This window comes from Ahaetulla prasina, chromosome 12 (genome assembly GCF_028640845.1).
Source record: "Ahaetulla prasina isolate Xishuangbanna chromosome 12, ASM2864084v1, whole genome shotgun sequence".
NCBI classification, from domain to species: Eukaryota; Metazoa; Chordata; class Lepidosauria; order Squamata; family Colubridae; genus Ahaetulla; species Ahaetulla prasina.
This window is the reverse complement of record NC_080550.1, coordinates 21,069,007-21,093,335: the sequence shown is the minus strand read 5'-3', so window position 1 is coordinate 21,093,335 and position 24,329 is coordinate 21,069,007. Positions and strand designations below refer to the sequence as shown.

At 39.7% G+C, this 24,329-nt stretch overlaps 1 protein-coding gene across 1 annotated transcript in view; it reads right to left on the bottom strand.

The window, feature by feature from the left end:
- CDYL2 (chromodomain Y like 2) overlaps positions 1–24,329 on the bottom strand; it is a 99,559-nt gene that overhangs the window by 50,776 nt on the left and 24,454 nt on the right. Inside the window, exon 2 of the mRNA XM_058155263.1 lies at positions 7,466–8,060. Coding sequence (XP_058011246.1) covers positions 7,466–8,060 — 595 coding nt within the window. The remainder of the gene's footprint in view (positions 1–7,465; positions 8,061–24,329) is intronic.

Sequence of the window (24,329 nt, the reverse complement as noted above, 5' to 3'; positions counted from 1 at the left end):
CTTTGGACAGTTGCAGCCAGGCCTCGCACACCGTGGCCCATTTCTTCTGCAGCTGCCAAGGCTTTCCTGAAGGTCCCTCTAGCCAATTACAGAGCTATCAGAACAGAACAGAGAGGCCATCAGGAAAGTCTTGCTGGCCTCGCCAGATTAAGATGTTCCTGAAGGCCTCTGATAGTGCAAAAGTGAGGTTAGTCAGTGGATGACATTCCCCCCCCCCAAAAAAATAAGACCTGATACCTTTGTTTTGGTGGCAAAAAAATATAAGACAGGGTCTTATTTTGGGGGGGAAAGGGGTATGAAATAGAACAGGTATTTGTTTACAAATTGTGGAGAGCGTTAAACTTCTGGAAAAAGTGAGGATTAAAAGAAAAAGCAACAACAACAACATTAAAAGACTGAAGAAAACAACCACTTTCTATTTTCTGAAAGAAGTTAGCAGAAGACCGGGCATGCTGGTAGAAGAGGACAGAAAATAGTTGGGAGTCAAAGAAACCACAACAGATGTCCTGGACATTATCAAACTCTGGGCCAGCATAGACTGGGAGACAACCAGAAAATCCCTCACATGATTGCAAACTGAGCTCATTTGCAGCGGGAACGACACTTTTTAATTCTGGTGTGACTGAATTTTAAAAGTGTAAAGGCCTTGGCTTGCAAAGGGTGACAATCGTACTCCTCTTTGCTTTACCCACCTCTTCCTCTACTTCTCCACTACATCTCTCGCTGAGAGCAAAATCTCCTCCTTTTTTTATCCTTCTTCCTATTTCTGAAACTTGGAACCAGGGGTGAAATCCAGCAGGTTCTGACAGGTTCTGGAGAACTGGTAGCGGAAATTTTGAGTAGTTTGGAGAACCAGCAAATATCACCTCTGGCTGGCCCCAGAGTGGGGTGGGAATGGAGATTTTGCAATATCCTTCCCCCAGGAGTGGTGAGGGAATGGGGATTTTGCAGTATCCTTCCCCTGGAGTGGGGTGGGAATGGAGATTTTGCAATATCCTTCCTCCAGGAGTGGGGAGAGAATGGAGATTTTGCAATATCCTTCCCCCAGGAGTGGGGAGGGAATGGGGATTTTGCAATATCCTTCCCCCAGGAGTGGGGAGGGAATGGGGATTTTGCAATATCCTTCCTCCAGGAGTGGGGAGGGAATGGAGATTTTGCAGTATCCTTCCCCTGCCACGTCCACCAAGCCACACCATGGTCACCAAGCCACGCCTACAGAACCGGGAGTAAAAAAAATTGGATTTCACCACTGCTTGGAACCAAGGCAAATTCTGATATTGCTAAGACAGCAGTAGCATCTGGGCACAAAAGGGTCCATCAGCAGATGTGGAGCTACATCAAGATTTCCTAAAGTAATAAACAATATTTAGAAAGAAGGAACGCATCACAGAAGATTGAGAAGACCAGGGATTCTCATTATTATTAACCGTGTTTTGAATGGGCAAAGAAGATTTATTTATTTTTTGCAGAGAGTAGTGCTTTTATTCCAGGAAAGGTGTGAAATTCATTTGAAAACATCAAAGTGATGATTCCCTTCCAGAGAATTTGGTGCAGAGATATTTTGGGGTTCTTCAGAACTTAAGAATGGCTGCTGCCACCACAAACAGCTCATTCATTCAATCCCCATCCAAAGGCCACCAATTATAATGAATAGCTGCAGAGCAGTCAGCAGGAGGAACTCGGACAAATTAGCTTGGAGATGTAAAGGATCAGTAAAATCCTTGACAAGTCGCAAGGACATTGCCTTATGCATGAAATTTAAATTTTTTATAACGAGCTGCAGGGGCAAGTGGATTTTAAGAATAAATGAGCTAGTGAGTGAAATTTTAGGAAGGTGATTCTAGAGTGATTTTCATTAGCTTGGATATTTGCCCTGCACTTCATTTGATTCAGAAGATGCTATCTTAAAATGTTCTTCCAATGAAAGGACCGAGGAGTTAAAGCAACCGTGTTAAAAAATATTAAGCCACCGTGTGCCCATCCATTGCTATTTTTACTTCTGAACTGCCAGGGTCAATATTTTTGTAAGGGATCCTTTGTTTGGATAAGAAACGTCCTGCAAAATTTGCCCTTCGAAATCAGAAAGTAATCAAAGATTGGCAGGAAGGCCAATTAAAGCAAACATTTAGCCTCAAATTACTGAATTATTTTCAGAATAACAGACGGGCAGAGTTGGAAGGGACCTTGGAGGTCTTCTAGTCCAACCCCCTGCTCAAAGAGGAGATCCCGTACCATTTTAGGCAAATGGTTGTCCAGTCCTTTCTTCTTTTTTTTTGTACAAGTTTTTATTGTTTTTTAATTTCCCCCCCTTCCACACAACCATAATTCATGAACAGAGTATTGACATTTTCTTATCATAAACAATTCAAAATATTCAAATATTTTCTTAATTACAATTTTAGCCAAAATATTCCTTTCCCCCCCCATAGTTTTTTATTCCTTTCCTAATATTTCTTTGCATATTTTATTGAGTCCCATCTATTTTCACCCTTCCTTTTCTAATTTCTCCATTTTTATTCACATTCATTCCCTTGTATTTAACTGTTTTAATTTTTATACTTAAAATATTTTCGGGGTTGTCTTTCCTCCCTTTCCTTTTCACAGCAATCTCTTTTTCTCCTTACACTCCTCTCCCTCCCTCCTTTCTTCTTACCTATTTTCTTCCACTCTTCTCCTCCTCCTTCTCTACTTCCCTTTCCCTTCTCCTCCTCTACCCTACTCCCTCCCTCTAACCTTCTCTCCTACACTTACTTCCCTTCTTAAAAGCCTCCAGCGTTGGAGCACCCACAACTTCTGCAGGCAAGCTGTTCCACTGGTTAATAGTTCTAACTGTCAGGAAATTTCTCCTTAGTTCTAGGTTGCTTCTCTCTTTGTTCAGTTTCCATCCATTGCTTCTTATCTTGCCTTCTGGTGCTTTGGAAAATAGGTTGACCCCCTCTTCTTTGTAGTAGCCTCTCAAATATTGGACGTCTGCTATCACGTCACCCCTAGTTTTTTTCACTAAACTAGATATACCCAATTCCAGCAAACATTCTTCATATGTTTTAGCCTTCAGCTTCTCAATCATCTTTGTCACTCTTCTCTGCACTCTTTCACAAGGTTTTAGTTGATTTCACTGCTCACCCCAACCCTTAAGTGGCTTTTTTTAAAAAAACCAGGTAAAAAATTAGCACGGTTGTTTATTTATTTATTTATTTATTTATTTATTTATTTATTTATTTATTTATATACTAACTCAATGATGTTAATGAATTAAGCTAATTAATATGTGTAGGGACACGGTGGCTCAGGGGCTAAGATGCTGAGCTTGTCGATTGAAAGGTCGGCAGTTCAGCGGTTCAAATCCCTAGTGCCGCCGCGTAAGGGGGTGAGCTCCCGTTACTTGTCCCAGCTTCTGCCAACCTAGCAGTTCGAAAGCACGTAAAAATGCAAGTAGAAAAAATAGGGACCACCTTTGGTGGGAAGGGAACAGCGTTCTGTGCGCCTTTGGCTTTGAGTCATGCTGACCACATGACCATGGAGACGTCTTCGGAAGCGCTGGCTCTTCGGCTTTGAAATGGAGATGAGCACCGCCCCCTAGAGTCGGCAACGACTAGCACATATGCGTGAGGGGAACCTTTACCTTTACCTTTAATTAATTTGTATGTTAAATCTCCCCTCCCTTATTTCTATTGGTGGTCTGGTGCTTTTGTTCTTCTTTGCCTCTTATATTTTGCTGACTTGTCTTTCTCCTTTTGGCTGTGCTCTTGTACACACGACTGCATGGTTGGCCAAAGCAAGCTATGCAGACTGGCATCTTACCTCATGAGGAAAATGTCTGCCTCAGAGAAGTTGGGATAAAAATGATCATAAAAGAATTCAGCTTCCTTTTGTGGCTACCAGCAGGAGTGAACTGACTTGAATGAGAGCAGCAAAGCAGAAAGCTTTGAAGGAACAAATAGAGTAGGAATGTGAAGAAGAGAGGACATTTTCATCTGAATACATGCTGGAAAGCTTTTTGTCAGTTAACGGGCTCAAAAGCCATCTAAAAATAGCAAACTTCCTTGATGTTTCAAGTTGCATAGTGCCCAACAGCTGGAAAATGAAAGGAGAACCAGTGGGTTTTAATTGGACGGTTGGCAAACAAAAATGATCATACTTAAAGAGTGGAACCAACGAAACCAATGGGACTTGCTACTCATAATTGTGTTAAATATTAATAGTTTCAATAAGTCCCTGCTAAGTATGATTTAAGGGTGGATTCAACTATTAACAATTTCATCATAATCATAATTGCATGATCTAGGTATTAACTGGATTTATATACTAACTCAATGATGGCGAACTTAGGGCACACGTCCCAGAGGTGGCACACAGAGCCTTCTCTATGGGCACACACAATGTCGCCAGTTGCTCTTCTGGTTTCTGGCGCCCGTATGCATGCCGGCCAGCTGGTCTTCATGCGTGCCGGATTGCCAGAAACCCGAAGACCAGTTGGCCAGTGCACATATGCGTGCCGGAAACTCAAAGACCAGCTGGCCGGCGCGCACATGCGTGCTAGCCAGTTGGTCTTTGGGTTTCCGGCACACATGCATGCGTTCCAGTTTTGGGCACTTGGTGGCAAAAAAGTTTGCCATCACTGTACTAACTCATCATGAAATGGATACATTATAATATCAAAATAATTAGTACAATATATTGGAAATCCAGTAATTGGCCCAAAGATAAGCGTAGATATAGTAGCTGGAAAAGATCTAAGCTTCAATGTCAATAGTGTTGTGGAACAATTTGGAGAGCTTGTGAGAGCCCTCTTAATGGTGAGAAGTATACAAATCACAAGTCATTTGATTTTCTACTCCAGCCTTACTCGTTTACCTCTCTTCTTATATCCACTGCAGAACTTAATGTACAGCATCAGATCTTCCCAGATGATCCTCAATATAATAATGGTCATATGCTTAGCATGGTTTTGGCTTTATGAGCCTCAAGTCACTGCTATTTCTCTGACCTAATCTTCTGATTTAGACCCATCTGCCCTTGACTACTCAACTGACACCGTGCATTGACCACTCTGAAAGAGCTCATCACCCCAAAAGTCAATTTTATCTAGCATTCAAAGAGACCAACCAGATGTTTGTGGAATTACCATTATCAAATTCAGAGAGCAACAACTCCATCCCAACTGGTCTTCTCACATTGGCTCTGAAGCTCCATTCAAGGACATGTTGCTGCAGACCAAGTCCAAGCAAAATTATATAACCTGGATGGATGCAGACAATGATCTTAATTATGTGCCAGATATGAAGTAGATTCATCCCGAAGCAACACTTTCTCTCATCTATGGGATTTCAAGCTTCAACATTATCTGCATTTAGGTCGAAAAAGAATGTCCCACGCAACACTGTTCACACATTTGTGATGAGAAACTGGACCACAGCTAAGTAACAGGGCGGATGATATTCTGATACGTGTGACTATGATTTCTTTGTTCCTTTCTCGTTAACCATGATGGTTGAGATAACGGAAGCTGAAGGCCTTATATATAATAGAACTTGGTGGTATGGCAAGAACAGAACATGTTCAATAATGCAACTCTGCCTCCTTCAGGAGAACTTTTATCACATCTTGTCTAGACATATCTGCCAAAAACTTTCCATAGTGATTTAGGAAGCACGGTTTTACATGTTCTATTTAGCTCCTAGAGATGAACGTCTTTTTAATACATACTAGTGGCTCATTTTGCAACACTCGAAAGGAAAATCCATGCTGCTGATACAGCAGGGAGCTGAAACACTTCTTGCCTTGTCACTCAATGAACTGACAACCTACACCAATATGCGAACAGGCATAAAGCTATTTGGTCGGATGTTTCACAAACTATTATGCTCACAATGAAACAATAATTCATCTGTGTTGGGATTCTGCCATCATTGGACAGTTGACTGCTGACCCTTTCTTATTTTTTCATCCGTTTTCTCTTTACCATCTTTTTTTTTTCACCCATGTTGATTTTTTTTACTCATTTAATGTTGATTTAAAAGGCACAAAGAATAACATTCTGAATTTTAAAAACGGTTTGGCATAGATTAGATCAACTAAGTTAAAAAAGACAAACATAACAAGACTTGGATATTGGGTAGCGTAAGTAAAAAGAATAGTCAACCAGTTCCCACAGTTTAATTAATTGCATGCATATTCTTCTCCAATCAAGAATGGCTCTCAACAGTTTACAAGATACTGTACAAGAAAACCTAATCCGTTTATAGTTCTTCTAATTAAAAACATCTAAAATTAACACATCATAAAGGAATCAAACACATTAATTAAATAAAAACACATGCTAATTTTGAACTAAAGACACTTTCCAAAAGAGCTCCATTTTTGCACTCTCCTAAATGCAACCAGGCAGGGGAGCAGTTTGATTTTACTTGCAAGAGTGTTTCAGAGACACATCATGGTTTCTGCCCTCCTTAATCCCTGATGGGGAACTATCAGCTATTCCTCCTGACCTATTACAGACCAAGCCAATTCCTGAGTTTTAAAAGCTGAGAAGAATCCATGAGATTCATGGCAAAGAAAACCGCTCAGTCTCAAAATGAAACAGTAGAACTGAAACAGAAATTCACACCCATGAGTTCTTAATGGATCCCAAGCGCAAGAGAAAACACTACTGACTTTTTCTGGTCAATTATCCAAAACCAGCAGTCTATTTTCCCATAATTTTTAGCAGGTCACTAAAGAAATAAGATGCACTTGGCTTTAGAACACCAGTGCCTTACTTAAATCAGCAAAACCAATGAAAATGGGAGACTCAGCCAATTCCATGACATCATAACTACTCTGAACCTCAGTGGCTAAGGACAAATCATCATGAAAAAGTTCTAGCCATTCACTCTCTAATTGATTATCCATGCATCCACGCATCCATCCACGCATCCATCCATGCAAAGCCCTTTAGAGGAGGATCTAATCTTTATTCATCTTCTTTCTATGTTTGATTTTATCCTCTCTTTATTATTTTTGTAAATAACTCAAGGCAATGAACCTATATAATATTCTTTCTTCCCTCTATTTTCCCCACACAACAATCTTTCTCTGAGGTGAGTTGGGAACTGAGATCGAGATCACCCAGCTGGATTTTTCATACCTAAGGTGGGACTAGAACTCACAGTCTCCTGGTTTCTAACCTGCTGCGCAATAGGCCAAATCGGTCTATGAGAAAAGTGGAAGGAAAAAGAACAGGACAACCAGCAGTAAGGTGGATAGACTTAGCCACAATGGTGAGGGATGCATTGTTGGAAGACTTGAAAGACCAAGTTAGGGACAGGTTGCTCTGGAAAAAAAATATCTATACGGTTGCTAAGAATCGTCAATGACTTGATGGCACACAATCAATCAATCAATCAATTAAAGTATTACATTATTATTGCAATACTATTCCCAGCTAGAAAATTAAGATGGCTTCAAATAAAGATAATCCACATACCGATACCATTCATGATGGGCCCCTCATTGTTCACTTCAAGAACACCGGGCAAATTGGCTTCTCCTTCAGGTTCATTCAGATCCTCGTTGGCCTTTTGAGAGCCATTCCCCAAGTGAGCGGAATCCTTCTCGAAAGGGGCATCTCCATTCTGCAAGCCGTTGTGTGGCTTTTTCAGAGGCATGATTTGCAAGCCACTGGGCGTAGTCCGGTACGATACGGTTTTAGCAGCTCTGTCGTTGGAAGAGGCAGCTTTCGCGCCGTAGCTTTTTTTTGGCTTTGGAAAAGTGGGGGTCATACGCTTCCTTTTATGGGAGAGTCCTTTGCTTTTCCCAGAGTCTGAGGGTCTGTGGGTTATTTTGTCCAGGGATGACCCCCGGCTTTCTCGTAAAAATTTGGGCACGTTGGCTTGTTTCCCGTGTTTCGTTCGCTTTTCCCTCGTGACATGCAGTCCATTGAATTCATCAATGAATTCCTCGCAGTGCAATAAGTGATGTTCTGGTTCCCACGTGTCTTCATTGCTTCCATAACCTTTCCACCGTATGAGATATTCCCATTTGCCCTTTTTATTCTTCCTTTTGTCTACAATCCTTTCAACCTAACAGGAAAACAAAGGGAAAGGGGAAAAAGTTCACCTGCTAGGCCAAAAATAAATAATAACATGTCAGGCACAAGCAACTAGAGTCATTCATGAATAGCTTTAGTTAGCAACTTGATTGCCTTCTGCCTACGTTACAAGAATCTCCCCAGACTACTTGCTTTTCCCTGGGAATGACCAGATCAGATTTCATGGATCCTGGGAGAGCTGAGGCTTATGCCTCTTGTGGCTGTGCAAGAACTCCAGGCTAGGTCCCTGCTTAATTCCTCCTTCTAGTCTGGCTGGTAGTTTACCAAAATAACAATTGGTAATCCCAGGCATGTTTACCTGGGAATTTCAGTGACCTCAATGGGGATTATTTCTGAGAAACTATGAATATGAAAAGAACAACTAAGTTGATAAGCAAAACCATTGTATGGTTAAAGAATGAGAAGAAAAACAACAAAAACTCGGTAAAGAAATTGTCCAGGTGAGGATTCAAAAACTGGAAAGGACAAGGGGATGTATATGAGCTGTTGCTGAAACATTCCTGGGTGCATTGTGAGGCATTCCTACCAGTGATGAAATTCAATTTTATTTTACTACCTGTTCTGTAGGCGTGGCTTGGTGGGCGTGGTGTGGCTTGGTGGGCGAGGCTTGGTGGGTGTGGCAGTAACCTTCCCCTAGAGTGGGGAGGGAATGGAGATTTTACAGTTTCCTTCCCCTGCCACGTCCATCAAGCTACGCCCACCAAGCCATGCCCTCAGAACCGGTAGTAAAAAAATTTTTGAATCCCACCACTGACTGTAATTGTAAATAAATAAAAATATCTGTTTTCTCTACTTTTAAAATATGCGTATTCATCCTAGAAGACACCTTCCCAGCTCATTTTTAGCAGCAGTATTCTTTTCTACAGATGCTTTATTGTGAGAACCAGTTTGTGACATTTTTCTTTTTTGTTTTATTTATTAAATTTATACAGCTGCCTATCTCACATATATGATTCTGGGTGGTGTACAATAACAGAGTCAAGTAAACAAAGATAAAACAATATAATACAACTAAGAAAATAATAATAAAAGAGATTAAAAGAGAGCTATAAATAACACAAGGGGAGAAGAGATTTTTCTGGACCACAAATGGCACCAGAAGTCTTTATTTATACCAGAATGAACTTGAAATGTTTCAAATATTTTCTCTCAACTGGTTCTAAGTGGAGAGAAAGTATTTACTGGTTCATCGTAGTTACTTTTTAAGGGAGAGTGGTGGTCAAATTTATTCTTCCAGCTTTACTGGTAACATATGATACAACTGTGAGGCTCCCTCATCGCGTTTTGTGGTAGCTTTTAAGAATGCTACAAAATGATTAAAAATTAATGACATCCAGGGAAGCTTAGCAGAGTTTTTAAGCATAATATTGTGCATTCTCAGTTAAAAGTATAGAACTTGGGCATGTTTAAATGTGAATTTAAAACACATCGAGTGTATTTTAAAACTTGTACTTAGTGCTTCTGTACTGGAGTTTATCTATCACTACAGTCCAGAGGTTTGAACAGCTAACATTTATTTGACTTTTTAAATTTTATGGTAGAAGTGTGAAATACACAATAGGAGATAATAACAACAGAGATAAATAATAACAAAAACTACTAAGAAACAAATGACGATCACTGAGATCAAAAGTTTCCGAGAACAGCCCAAGCTACAGGATCTAAGTAAGATAAGGTTTTGAGCTTTCTCAAAAACACTTGTCTTTAATGGCTCTCCTAAAGTACCATAGCTATTCTTTTTCTGAAATTTTGGAAACATCAATATTTATATTTTCCCATTTCCAAAGGATATTTTCATTTTGAACGGATTCATAGAAATTGAACTGTTTTTGAAAATACACCAAATCAAATGTAGAAGACAGAGAAGCTTGCAATGTTCTGAAAATTAATGAAAATGATAAAAAAAATATGCAACCAATCAAAAGAGGCTGAAACTGTTGATTAGCGATAATAATTCAAAATCACAAAATGGAGCTTACAGTATTAAAGATTTTACATTGCAAAGCACATATTCTAAGCCTTAGTCCACCCCTTTCAGTTTTTTCTAATATGTTTTTGTGTATTTATAATACTGTGGAAGGCAAATAGACTATATAACTTTTTCTTTTACTGCAATACTGATTGTTTCTTTTGTTTTCAGAGTACAAACTTTCTGTCTTCTCCTAAACCTGTTAAAATTGAAGTACATGACTTCCTTCAGAATTCAGTATTTTATTGTGCAATTTGTAGTAATGGTTAAATATTCAGCAAACTGTGCCTTAACTATCTGAAAGAACCCAACTTTTCATTTTTATATATGAAACATGCTTGGCCATCCATTTATTTATTGATCATATTTTATAGAGACTTTTATATATGAAAGCTAAAGTGTGCTACAAATTAAATATTATATATTAATTTTCCTTGTAGAAAGGAAAGGAGCACCCACTCTTCTCCTAGAAGAATGAAATATTTTGAGTAATATTATAAAAGGAAGAATATTATATTTCCCTGGATGAGAAATGGAGAAACATGCTCTTAGAAAGCAACCCTTACCTTTCTTCATAGCCCCCAGCAGATATTTTGTGCCCATTGAGAAAGACTGGGCCAGTTTATCTACAAAACAAAAGACCTTCAGCTCCCCAGGGTGATGGGATTAAGACATGACCCTCCAGGACATAATAGGATTAACCCACTACCATGTAGCAGCAGAGCTCAACACGTTGCATAATCTCCTAAAGACATTGCACCAGCAGCCCAAGCTTCAACCAAACTTAGCTCAGACAAACTCCTAGGATTTGTACATGGCACCATGGGAGTCTGACAACAGCTAATAGAATACATGTTCTTGCACAGGAACAGGAAGCTCAAGCGCAAAGCCCAAGGAAAGGTATAAATACCCCCCATTCTCAACTCCATGTGGTCAGCTGCACCAGCTGTTCATCAATAAATGGACCCTCTTTCCAATCAGCCTCCAGCCTCCATTTTGTCTCCAGTGCCTTTCTCCCAGATTGGAACTGATCCAGATGGATGGTTCTTCCAACATCCCCAAATCCATATGGGGAAGAAAGGACCCTCCCTTTCCTTCTGCATTGCATCAAAATTTCCAAAAAATTTACACTTCTATGCAAACTAGTGAGGCAAGGAAACATCTGTTTCAACAGATCTCAAATTTCAAACAGATTTCAAGCATCTCTTGAGAATATTCCACCGCTGGCTATACAGATGGCTCTCAACATACCCTGAATGAATGTTGAATTAGGGAAGACATATATGGGAAAAGAATCTCACGGAAAACTAATAACAACCATGTCCCGAAAACTTGGAAAAGCTGGTTTTTTTCACTTCAACAAAGTGAAAGTCTTGATGACTTATGTTGGAACTATATTGTTTTACTGGAAAACAAAACATGACATTTTTTCAGAATAAAGTTCAGAACAAGAAAAGAGAATAATCACCAATATATATGGCGTTCCCCTAACTAAACAGTTAAAATAAAATGAATAAACTTTGCATCATGAAGTATGACTTTTTAGCTGAAGATATCTGGAAATTTTTTAATCTCCTGGAGACCAACCCTTTAACCTGAAGAAGCACAAATGAACTGTATTGACTGAACAAACTACGGACTACATCATTTCATTCAATGAAAACAATTTCAACTGAAGACTCTATATGTGACATTTCTGATGATCAATCACCAAGGTCCTATTCAAAGCTTATGGGAACTGTGAGCAATCCTAGGTCTCCAGTTCTTACACCTCTGCACTAGAAAGACAGGATTGTAAGAGCGATGGATTTTTCCAGCTACTAGAATCTAAAATATCTCTCTTTTCTAGTGACCCAGCAGATACAGAACGTATCTTTTCTTTGATCTCTGTTTCTTAAAATTTCCTGTAATCTTGCCAGTCTCACAGATACAAAAGAATCACGATAGAAAAAGGATGTTAAGATTCTAGAAAGAGTGCAGAGAAGAGCAAGAAAGATGATTAGGGAACTGATGGCTCAAGCATATGAAGAACGGTTGCAGGAATTTGGTATGTCTAGTTCAGGGGTCAGCAACCGGTGGCTCTGGAGCCACATGTGGCTCTTTCATTCCTCTGCTGCATCTCCCTGTCACCAGTCGGCTCCACAGTTGATAGGGCTTTCGGTTAGGACAGGTAGAGGAAAAAGGACATCTCAGTAGGAGGAGACTCTATGGTGCGGGAACTGGACTTCCGGTCGGCAGAGGAAAAATGACACCACACTAGGAGGAGACTCTATGGTGGGGGAACTGGATTTCCAGTCGGTTCCAGAATTGAATGGGAGGCTTCTGGTTAGGACCTTTGTGGCTCTTTGAGTGTTTAAGGTTGCCGACCCCTAGTCTAGTTTAAGGAAAAAGCGGCCAAAGGGTGACATGATAGCAGTCTTCCAATATCTCAGTGGCTGCCACAAAGAAGAGGGGGTCAACCTATTCTCCAAAGCACTTGAAGGCAGGATGGAAACTAATCAAGCAACCTAGAACTAAGGAGAAATTTCCTAACAGCTAGAATAATTAATCAATGGAACAACTTGCCTCCAGAAGCGTGTGTGGTCCATCAGTGGAGGTTTTAAAGAAAAGGCTGGACTACCATCTATCTAAAATGGCATACAGTTTCCTGCTTGAGCAGGGATTGTACTAGAAGACCTTCAATGTCCCTTCCATTTCTATTATTATATTATTCTAAGTAGTGGAGTCCCCCAGAGTGTATGAGGATAGGGGTGCAAACTGGTGGTACATCATTATTGTATATATTTGTCTGAAATGGTATAGGGTCCCCTATAGTGTTAAACTAGAAGACCTCCAAGTTTCCTTCCAACTTTGTTAACCTGTTACTCTTTTGTATGATATACGACTGTTTTGCTACCTAAATAATTCCACAATACTATAGTTGACTGTTGCTGAAGATCTGTGTGGTTTTGAACTTCCATTAGCTCACATATTGTAGTCTGTGAATGAAGTTATTGCTCTCCCTCCCTTGCTTACTGAAAAGAGAAAGTCCCTTCTGTTGGGTGATCGCAGCACTTGGTTACCGAGACCTTATTTTTGCCCGTGAAAACAATTTGGATACAATTCCCAATGACCCAATATGACAATCTAATCTTGACTACCCTAGAGTGGAATCTCCCTAGGCGATATATCACAAAGGGGCAACTCAAGCATCCTACTAAATTCAAAGAGAATTCTTAAAGCAAAAGGAACTTTGTCATTTAACCCAACGGACGTTTCTACTATTAAATTTGAGAGAAAGAGAGATTGTGTAAGTGCTCTTAAGGGACTACATTCTTTCCCTGCCTTACAGCAGACACTGTGTGCTGATTGTGGTTGTTTATCTGCTATACTCAGTAAGGCAATGGAAATGGATCATTTGGGCAAGAGTAAAAAGAATGGACTTGAGGTCTTGCATGACCGTACTTTGAATAATTGGTAAACATCTTAAAAGCACACTCCTCTTAAAATTACACATTGCATACCGATAGGTAGGCTAATCTCAAGCTATCTTGAGGCTCTCACACAAAATTTTAGCAAACCTGTAGGCCAGGGGTGTCAAACTGAAGGCCCGGGGCCTGGATCTGTCCTGCAGAGTACTTAGATTGCAACCCACTACCAGTGAAAGTGGAGCTCGGGAGGGCAGTGTACTTAGATCTGATGATCTAAGTACTCCTCCTCTAACAGGAGTGACGTCGAGCTGGCCACAGTCCCCCAGACCCCTGAGGTCAAACACAATTCTGATGTGCCTCTCAATGAAATGAAGTTTGACAACCCTGCTATCATTAATTTTGCAGAGAGAAGGGTTGGTTGGATCATCCTGCACAAAATTGTGCAATGGCGTTAAAGAGCAGAACAAATTACTTGTTGTCAGGCGCAAAGAATCAAGGCCACATGCTACGTCCCAGTCAAGCTGATTTATTGCTCATGCCTATGCACAAGAATCTAGAGAACTAATGCTCAGCACTAAACTGGTGCTAGATAAGAGTTCCGTGGAATCCAAGGGGGACTGGTCTTGGGTTGCTTGTGGGAACATACTGATTCTAGGCTTATTCTTCTCTTGACACCATCACCAGGCTCCGCTGTCCTTCTCCTATATTGGTTTATGTTTCTCCTAACTTTTTCTATCAAAATAAGACATGAATCATACATTCATGCAATAAATGGCAATTTTTAAAATATAATGAGCAACTTTTTAGGGAATATAACATTAATAGCTTACATGTGTTAACTTGTTCCTCTGCACCACTTATACAGAAACAACTCCATATGCAAAGCCACTGCTGTTACTATTATTTATTTTTTATTTCTTCCCATTTATTAACCTTGAAAGGGCATAGTAGCCTCTGATAGTGGTAGTGTGGGAAATTCTTACTAAATGATGGTGTAAGCTGAAAGTGCAATCTTCTTGTCTTTTGGGTTTAATCTTTCAATTTTATAGCCTAACTATAATATTAGAATCTCATGTAGCCTAGCCATTAGTGTCCTGGTCAAAATGGATCCACAATCTTTGAAACTACTACTGGCTAAACTTGATGTCTTTCTTATTTCGTTGATCTACCCGTAGAAAAGCCTGAGAAAAGTGAACTATAAAGTACAAAATTAAAATATAAAATTTAAAAAAAAACACTAAACTGTGAGCATGCGGTGAAGAATCGTGTTTTCCCCCCTTTTTACCGAAAATTCCACCAAGTACTTTCTCTGCCGTTGCAGAAGAACAATCTGGAGAAGGTCGAAGGGTCCCATTTGATCAACAAATGACCTGCCAAGGTCTGGACTAGTCTGAACAAAACAACATTTTGATCTGATTTCATTTCAAATGTAGTCTGCAGTGAATTACAGCAAGATGATTCCTCCCTATGTATTTAATGCTTCCCTTTTGGTCAAATTAAATATGACACCTGGGGAACAGGTTTTGGGTGTGGTTCTGGGATCGGTGAATTACATTAGTCAACATTAGAATCCCAAAACAGGAAAGTTATGAGTCTAATACTTGCCTAATGCAGGAATTCAAATTAGATCTTCCCTGGCAAATGACTGCCCTCTCTTTGTCTGAATATCTTTCAATGGCATTCCTTACTTTTTGGAACACCTTATTCCTAAAATGAAGATAGCCCTCTCCCTCTATGCACTTAAGATGCAATTTAAAACCATGTTATTCTAATGAGCATTTGACCCTCTTGCTAGTTGTAGTCAGAGGTGAAATGCTACCGGATCGCACCGGTTCAGGCAAACTAGTAGCGGCGGTGGCGCGAAGCTCCACCCACCCACCCAGATGTTGTTACTTTCTGGTTTTAACCAGGAAGTAACCTGTTTTTTACCCTCTGTGCATACGCAGAAAGCTTTGCACATGCGCAGAGGGTCCAAAATCGCATGTGACGTGCACGTGCACTTCCAAACCGGTAGGGAAAGTAAGTAGATTTCACCCCTGGTTGTAGTACTGTCAGGTGCAAAAGACCAGATCCAAATGCTACATAGCTTATGCACAGCACTCATTCCAACTAATGGTTAGCACCTGCTTGGAGTTAGATAAATGTCCACTGAATTCAAGGGAGGTTGGCTCTTAGTTCGCTTGTGGCTACGAAGGGATTCTGGGCTGATATCTCTTTAACTCCTCACATTCTGCCGCTCCTTCTGCAAGTGCTTCATTTAGGTTTAATTTTAATTTGTTTGGACTTCATAATTTAGTTTTAATTGTGCATATACATTAGGTGGCATGCCATCCAGATTCCTAGTTGATAAGGGAGGCTTATAAACTGGGTAAGATGGATGGATGGATGGATGGATGGATAGAAGATAAATAAATACCAATAAATAAATAAACAAACAAACAAATAAGTAAAAGCTTCCAACTGAATTTACGGTTGGGGAGCTTTTCTTTGTAACATTCAATCGGAATCCACCTTCTTATAACTTAATATGCCACGTTTTCCATTTCTGATGTTAGATGTAGTCATTATTCAACTACGGTCGAAGCTCAATCTAATGGGCCATTTGCAGGGAAAGGGCGATGTTGAATTTTAATGTCTGTTAAGTGTAATGGGTGTAATTATATATAATGTGGGTTAGTTTGCAACTATTTGCCCTCTTTGGTATGCTGCCTATTCATGTGACTCTCACAATAACACAAATGATGTCAATTAGGCATTACATCAGGGATGTTAAATGATGCAAGTTAAGTAAATTACGTCAATGGCTTGGATTATTTCAGATACATTGGATTTTTTCCGCTATTGGCGGCAAAGCCTGAACTCAACATTTATCTGTTGCATCCAAAGTCCATTAAGCAGGGCTCTATAAAATCTAAGATTTACTTCAGTTGGAAATGAAAACACTGGTGCTTCCTCTGAGAATGTAGCACATAATGACTCCTTTTCAATGCTAGGTTTGTATTTTTGGAACTTCGTCTCAGCTGATGTATATGTGAGCTCTTCAATTTCTTCCTTTTTTTGAGTGGGGGGGGAAATAGGCTTGAAAGACCTCTATACTTCAAGTACTATGAAACTGGAACAAAATTGATGGAATTACTTAAAACATAATCTAATGAATTTAGACAAGGAGACATCAGTCTGGAAATTAGCAAGCTTTACATAGGCTGCTGCTTAACAGAGAATAATTTATCAACAGTTTTTAATGCTTTCTAATATTTTATTTGCTAATGAAAGAGTTTAATAACATTGAATGTCCTTACTAATATTTTGTATATTTTAATGTATGTTATTAATATGTGGCCATTTTTGTGTAGGTTTTATCTTAATTGTTATGACTGGTGGTCAAAAAAATAAATAGATTGATTGACTAAAACCAACCAACCAACCAGCTAACCAACCAACTAACGAAGAAAGGTACAGACTATGGTTATGAGTATTGTGCTGAGAAAATACATCCTCTTGCAAATAGCAAAATGACACACGATACTTATTTATGATGCCATAAATTGAGGTCAGCATATGCTAGTGAGTAAGAAATATTTACTCTCTTTTTTGGGATAGCTGAATACTACTGATATAAGCCAGATAAGACCATAAGATTTCATTCACTGCTTCCAAATCATTTCAACAGTTGTATCCAAAATAGAATTGTAAAATCTAAAAGCATCCAAATATATTTCTTCACCAAGGAAACTGAGCTAATGGGGGTAGAGGAAAGTTGGATGATAGCCCTGTTGGAGTCCATAACTCACATAAATAGCTTAAATAATGGAATGTTCTGATTTGGGAACCAACTCACAACTCCAACAATCCTTTTAGAGGATCCTCCAATCCCCTCTGTGACCTCCCCTCATCCCCAGTCACATGGAACCCGAGCTTCCTATCCATGATCTCTGTCTAAATCTTCTCCAAGATACTACGTGGATGTGCTAAAGTTCTGAAAGAATGCTGAGTCTCTTCATCCAAAGCTTTCACAATGAAGTCTCAAAATCTCAAATTTTGAAAAAAAAAAAATTGGAATTTTTTGAAAAGTTGAGATCCAAATATCAACCAACAAATGCTCTGTTTTACACACTGGCAACAAAAATCAGAATACCAAATACAAGCTGGACGGATACAATCTCGTGGATGACCCTCACTCTGTCAAGGACATGGAATACTCATCTCAAATGATCTAAGCTCCAGAGCTCACTATAACAGCATTGCCAAAAAGACATTAAGAGTTGCTAACCTAATTTTGCGAAGTTTCTTCTCCAGTAACATTGTACTGCAAACTAGGGCATATAAAACCTTTGCCAGACCAATTCTCGAATACAGCTCATCTGCCTGGAATCCATACTGTATATCAGACATTAACACAATTGAGCGAGTCCAGAGATATTTCACGAGAAGAGTCCTCCACTCCTCTGCTCACAACAAAATACCTTATGCCACCACGCTTCAAATTTTGGGCTTGGAAAACCTAGAACTATGCTGCCTACGTCCTATCTGTCAATGACTACTTCAGCTTCAACCGCAATAATACACGAGCACACAATAGATACAAACTCAACCGCTCCAAACTTGACTGCAGAAAATACGACTTTAGCAACAGAGTGGTCAATGCCTGGAATGCTCTACTTGACTCCGTTGTTACATCCTCAAACCCCCACAGCTTCAACCTTAAATTGTTTACCGTGGACCTCACCCCATTCCTAAGAGGTCTGCAAGGGGCGTGCATAAGCACATCATCATGCCTACCATCCCTGTTCTACTATCCCCATTTATTTGTATCCATTTCATGTATTCATAATCATGTCTATACTTATACCTGTTATCTAGTACATGTTCGACAAGTTAAATAAGTAAATAAATAATTAAGTAAGTAAGTAAATAAATAAGTCCGTCCTTCCTTGGGGAGTAGATTGTTGGTTCTCTACTGCTCATGGCAGTTGACCACAGATTTTTAAATGGATTAGAATTTCTCCCAGCAGAAGATAGGCTCAAGTTACAGAAAGATCTTGACAGACTTGAACATTGGGCGCTATCTAACAAAATGAAATTCAACAGTGAAAAAAGTAAGGTTCTACATTTAGGCCAAAAAAACAAAATGCACCAGTACCGTATATGTGGTACCTTGCTCAATAGTAGTACCTGTGAGAGGGATCTTGGAGTCCTAGTGGATAACCATCTAGATATGAGCCAGCAGTGTGCAGCAGCTGTTAAAAAAGCCAACACAGTTCTGGGCTTCATAAACAGAAGGATAGAATCAAGATCACGTGAAGTGCTAGTACCACTTTATAATGCCTTGGTAAGGCCACACTTGGAATATTGCATCCAGTTTTGGTCGCCACGATGTAAAAAAGATGTTGAGACTCTAGAAAGAGTGCAGAGAAGAGCAACAAAGATGATTAGGGGACTGGAGGATAAAACATATGAAGAACGGTTGCAGGAACTGGGCATGTCTAGTTTAACAAAAAGAAGGACTAGGGGAGACATGATAGCTGTGTTCCAATATCTCAGGGGCTGCCACAAAGAAGAGGGAGTCGGGCTGCTCTCCAAAGCACCTGAGGATAGAACAAGAAGCAATGGGTGGAAACTGATCAAAGAAAGAAGCAACTTAGAACTAAGGAGAAATTTCCTGACAGTTAGAACAATTAATAAGTGGAACGACTTGCCTGCAGAAGTTGTGAATGCTCCAACACTGGAAATTTTTAAGAAAATGTTGGATAACCATCTGACTGAGATGGTGTAGGGTTTCCTGCCTGGGCAGGGGGTTGGACTAGAAGGCCTCCAAGGTCCCTTCCAACTCTGATGTTATGTTATGTTATGTTAAGAAATGCTGGATTTGGTCACTTCCATTTGGGGTAAGGGGAAAATCAATTCTTTTGTTTTAGTAGTTATTCGCCCTTTTTTTCTTGGAAAGTGATATCTCTGAAAAGATATCTCATTTCTTTTTGGCAATACTGAAATCGAGTGATGTAGTGGCTAAGGTGTTGGACTGAGATGGAGAAGACCTGAGTTCTATTTCTGATTCAGGTGATGATGGGCCAGGTGAAGATGGGCCAATCCTTATCACTCAAACTCAACCCTCTCCACAAGTTTGTTGCGAAGACAAATTGAAGGACAGCACATTTATCTTGTGATCCCAGAGGAAAGTTCAGATATAAATATAATAAACCATATATACTGTACATAGGGAAAAAAGAACACTGGAATCTAAAATGAACACGAACAGTCTTCACAGACTACAGTTCATGTTATGCCTTATGCAGATTCTTTTTCTTTGGGGTAAGAAAAATCCCTAATGAATTGAGTGGTTTTTGCAATCTACCCACATACAATATACACACATGAACAGGTCAGGAGTGATACCTGGGTCTTAATCAAATTATCTCTTTGGTAATTAATTTGATTGGATTCAGATTTATTATAACTTTAAAAATTGTTTGAATGGGCAGTAGAAATGTGTTGCAAAAGAAATACACGTATTTGGTTTGCCCCTGTCTTCTGATGGAGTTTATCTTCTGATTTATCCCTCAAAGTCTGGGTGTAGCCCTCAGGCTCAAGAGTTATGTTATACCAGGGACCTCCAACCTTGTCAACTTTAAGACTTGTGGACTTCAACTCCCAAATTCCTCAGCAAAGCTGGCTGAGGAATTCTGGGTGTTGAAGTCCACAAGTCTTAAAAGTTGACAAGGTTGGAGACCCCTGTGCTATACGATTCCTTAACTGCATGTCACTGCTGAAGTAACTAAGAAGTTGACTCTTCCTCTTTGCCCTGAGGAAATTTATTTATTTTTATTTATTTATTTGTCGATCATATAAGATAACAGGTAAAAGTATAAACATAATTTGGATACATGAAAAGAGTAAGTAAAAAAAAGGAATATTAGGACAGGGACGGTAGGCACGTTTGTGCACTTATGCACGCCCCTTACAGACCTCTTAGGAATGGGGTGAGGTCAACAGTAGACAGTTTAAGGTTAAAGTTTTGGGGGTTTGGGGAAGAAGCTACAGAGTCAGGTACTGCATTCCAGGCATTGACCATTCTGTTACTGAAGTCATATTTTCTGCAGTCGAGTTTGGAGCCGTTTACCTTGAGTTTGTATCTATTGTTTGCTCGTGTGTTGTTGTGGTTGAAGCTGAAGTAGTCATTGACAGGTTGTGGTAGATAATTTTATGTACTATGCTTAGGTCAGATTGAAGTCTACGTAGTTCTAAGTTGTCTAAGCCCAAAACCTGGAGTCTGGTGGCACAAGGTGTTTTATTGTGAGCAGAGGAGTGGAGGACTATTCTTGTGAAATATCTCTGGACTCTCTCGATTGTATTTATGTCCGATATGCAGTGTGGGTTCCAGACAGATGAGCTGCACAGGACGACCCTCCTAATGGATCTTTTTCAATCAGCCTTTGGAGGTCTTGCAAGGGATTTCCTCAGAAGTGACTCTGAAGCTTCCTTCTTTCCTTGATCTGGCTGGGCAACAGCTCTAACCTTTAATTTCTGTTGGAGGACAATGAGAAACTAACCAATGCCTTCTCTTGCTTCCATGTAGCAAACAGAATATCATTTTTTAAACATATAATATCTTCTTTTCACCGAGGCTGTAAATGGACAGCTGTTGTAGACTATAGTCAGAACTTTCTGAAACAATGGGTGTTAAGTACTATGGAAAACGCCTTGCTCGATGTCAAACAGAATAGAATAGAATAACAGAGTTGGAAAGGACCTCGGAGGTCTTCTAGTCCAACCCTCTGCTTAGGCAGGAAACCCTACACCATTTCAGGCAAATGGTTTTCCAATCTCTTCTTAAAAACTTCCAGTGTTGGAGCATTCACAACTTCTGGAGGCAAGTCGTTCCACTGGTTAATTGTTCTCACTGTCGGGAAATTTCTCCTTAGTTCTAGGTTGCTTTTCTCCCTGATTAGTTTCTACCCATTGCTTCTTGTCTGCTGTCAGGTGCTTTGGAGAATAGCTTGACTCCCTCTTCTTTGGGCAGCCCCTGAGATATTGGAACACTGCTATCCTGACACCTTTAATCCTTTTTTTTTTCATCAGACTGGACTTACCCAATTCCTGCAACCGTTCTTTATATGTTTTAGCCTCCGGTCCCCTAATCATCTTTGTTGCTCTTCTCTGCACTTTCTAGAATCTCAACTAACAAGCAGCAATTGGTATGACACCATGCCTGATGCATCATTTAAGAGCTTCACTAAATAGAATGTGTGATGGCTCCTATATGTTAGTAGGTCACCCTCTGGCCAGAAGTGGTGAGAAGAGTGAGAGGAGAAGAATGCATGGACTGTGTGCTTTCTGAATCATGCATTTTTGCCATGACCACAAAATCCTTTCCAACAGTGTCATTCAATTCAGAGAGCATGAGTGCATATTTATGCTGATGTGCCCAAGAAAAACAATACTGTCATCCAAAAATCAATTCCGGTTCTTCTTTCATCATTCACATACTGACTTCGGAGAGATCCTTGAAGAAACCTTCTACCCATCTACTGGATGTAGTTTCCTTGGTGACCAAAACAATCTGGAACTGAACACACTCAAAACCGTAGAAATGGTGGTAGAATTTAGGAGAAACCCTTCCATACTTCCACCTCTCACAATACTAGACAACACAGTATCAAAAGTAGAAACCTTCAAATTTCTAGGTTCTATCATATTGCAAGATCTAAAATGGACAGCTAACATCAAAAACATCATCAAAAAAGGACAACAAAGAATGTTCTTTCTGCGCCAACTCAGTAAGCTCAAACTGCCCAAGGAGCTGCTGATTCAGTTCTGCAGAGGAATTATTGAGTCTGTCATTTGCACCTCTATAACTGTCTGGTTCAGTTCTGCAACCCAACAAGAAAGACACAGACTTCAGAGGATAATTAGAACTGCAGAAAAAATAATTGCTACTAACCTGCCTTCCACTGAGGACCTGTATACTGCACGAATCAAGAAGAGGGCCATGAAAATATTTACAGATCTGTCACATCCAGGCCATAAACTGTTTCAACTCCTACCCTCAAAACGACGCTATAGAGCAGTGCACACCAGAACAACTAGACACAAGAACAGTTTTTTCCCTAAGGCCATCACTCTGCTAAACAAATAATTCCCTCAACACTGTCAAACTATTTACTAAATCTGCACTACTATTAATCTTCTCATAGTTCCCATCACCAATCTCTTTCCACTTATGACTGTATGACTGTAACTTTGTTGCTGGCAATCCTTATGATTTATATTGATATATTGACCATCAATTGTGTTGTAAATGTTGTACCTTGATGAACGTATCTTTTCTTTTATGTATACTGAGAGCATATGCACCAAGACAAATTCCTTGTGTGTCCAATCACACTTGGCCAATAAAAATTCTATTCTATTCTATTCTATTCTATTCTATTCTATTCTATTCTATTCTATTCTATTCTATTCTATTCTATTCTATTCTATTCTATTCTATTCTATTCTATTCTAAAAACCACAATTTCCCTAAATGCTCTCTCATATAAAAGAAGATCCTTTTTGGAAGATATCTTTATGTGCACAATGGCATTTAGTCCTCACAATTAGGACAATATATTGAAAAAGCTTTTTTTTTTTAAACAAAGTGCCTTCTGTAAGATTCAATGCTTCTACCGATTTAACTTTTCTTCAGTTAAAAAATATATATAATAAAAATAAAATTTGCTCCTGCAAATTATGATAGGCTTTATTAATTTGTCAGAACCAATTACATAAATCTAGGAATTATCAGTCTTCTAGGTAGGCATGCGGTTAACCAAAAACAAGGGTTTAGAACAAGGGTGAAATGTTCCCGGTTCGGACTGGATCGGTCGATCCAGTAGCGATAGTGGCGGGTGGTTCGGAGAACCGGTAGCAAAAATCCTTCCCCACCATGTCCAGCTGAGCCGCGCGATAGTCAGAGGCTTTTTTTTTTATTTTTAAGAGAATTTTTTTACAATCTCTTCGGCGAATATTGTAAAAAAATACTTTTAAAAGTAAAAAAAAAATTGGGCACCACAGCTGATCACCCACCACCGTGCTGTTGTACTTACCGCATGCCTCCTTTTGCCATGCACTGTGCACGCACACCTCGCATTTGGTGCGTGGTGCACACTGCGCATGTGAGCGCAGCGCGCATGCACAGCGAGCAAATTGGTAGTAAACTGGTTCAGATTTCACCACTGGTTTAGAACTGTCTTCTGTATTGGAAGACGTTTACTGGCATCTGTACCATTTCTAAAAATTTCAAGCTTCAAATCTTTATTAGTGCACAACATAGGTACAATGAGATTGGTGGAGCTCCCTCAGTGCACACAGCCCAAGACAATACAACTCACAATGAAGACAGAAAATCCTTAACCTAATAAATCATATTAACAACCCTCAGTCCAACCCTCAGCACCAGTGGGAACATGTTACACGTTGCAAGTCCATTGTACTAAGTAGTTATGATGTTATTTCTCATTCAGGAGTCTGACAGTCCATGGATAAAAACTGTTCTTCAGCCTGTTTGTGCGGCTGGCTATATTTCTATATCTCCTTCCTGATGGTAGGAGGGTAAAGAAGTGGTGACCAGGGCATGAGTTGTCCCTAAGGATTTTCCTCATTCTTCTAAGGCAGCGAGCCCTAGCGATCTCATCTAGTTGGTATCAGGGGACAGCTGATAGCTGATAGTAGAGATGCTTATAATGTTCAATACAGATGCCTAGGAAATAAATATTTGAGGAAATGCCTACTCTCTCACCAATCCATCTGTAAGGTGTAAATTACGACAGGAAACAGTTGTATGATATACAATTTTTCCAATTATTCAGAAGGCCTTCTCTGTCTC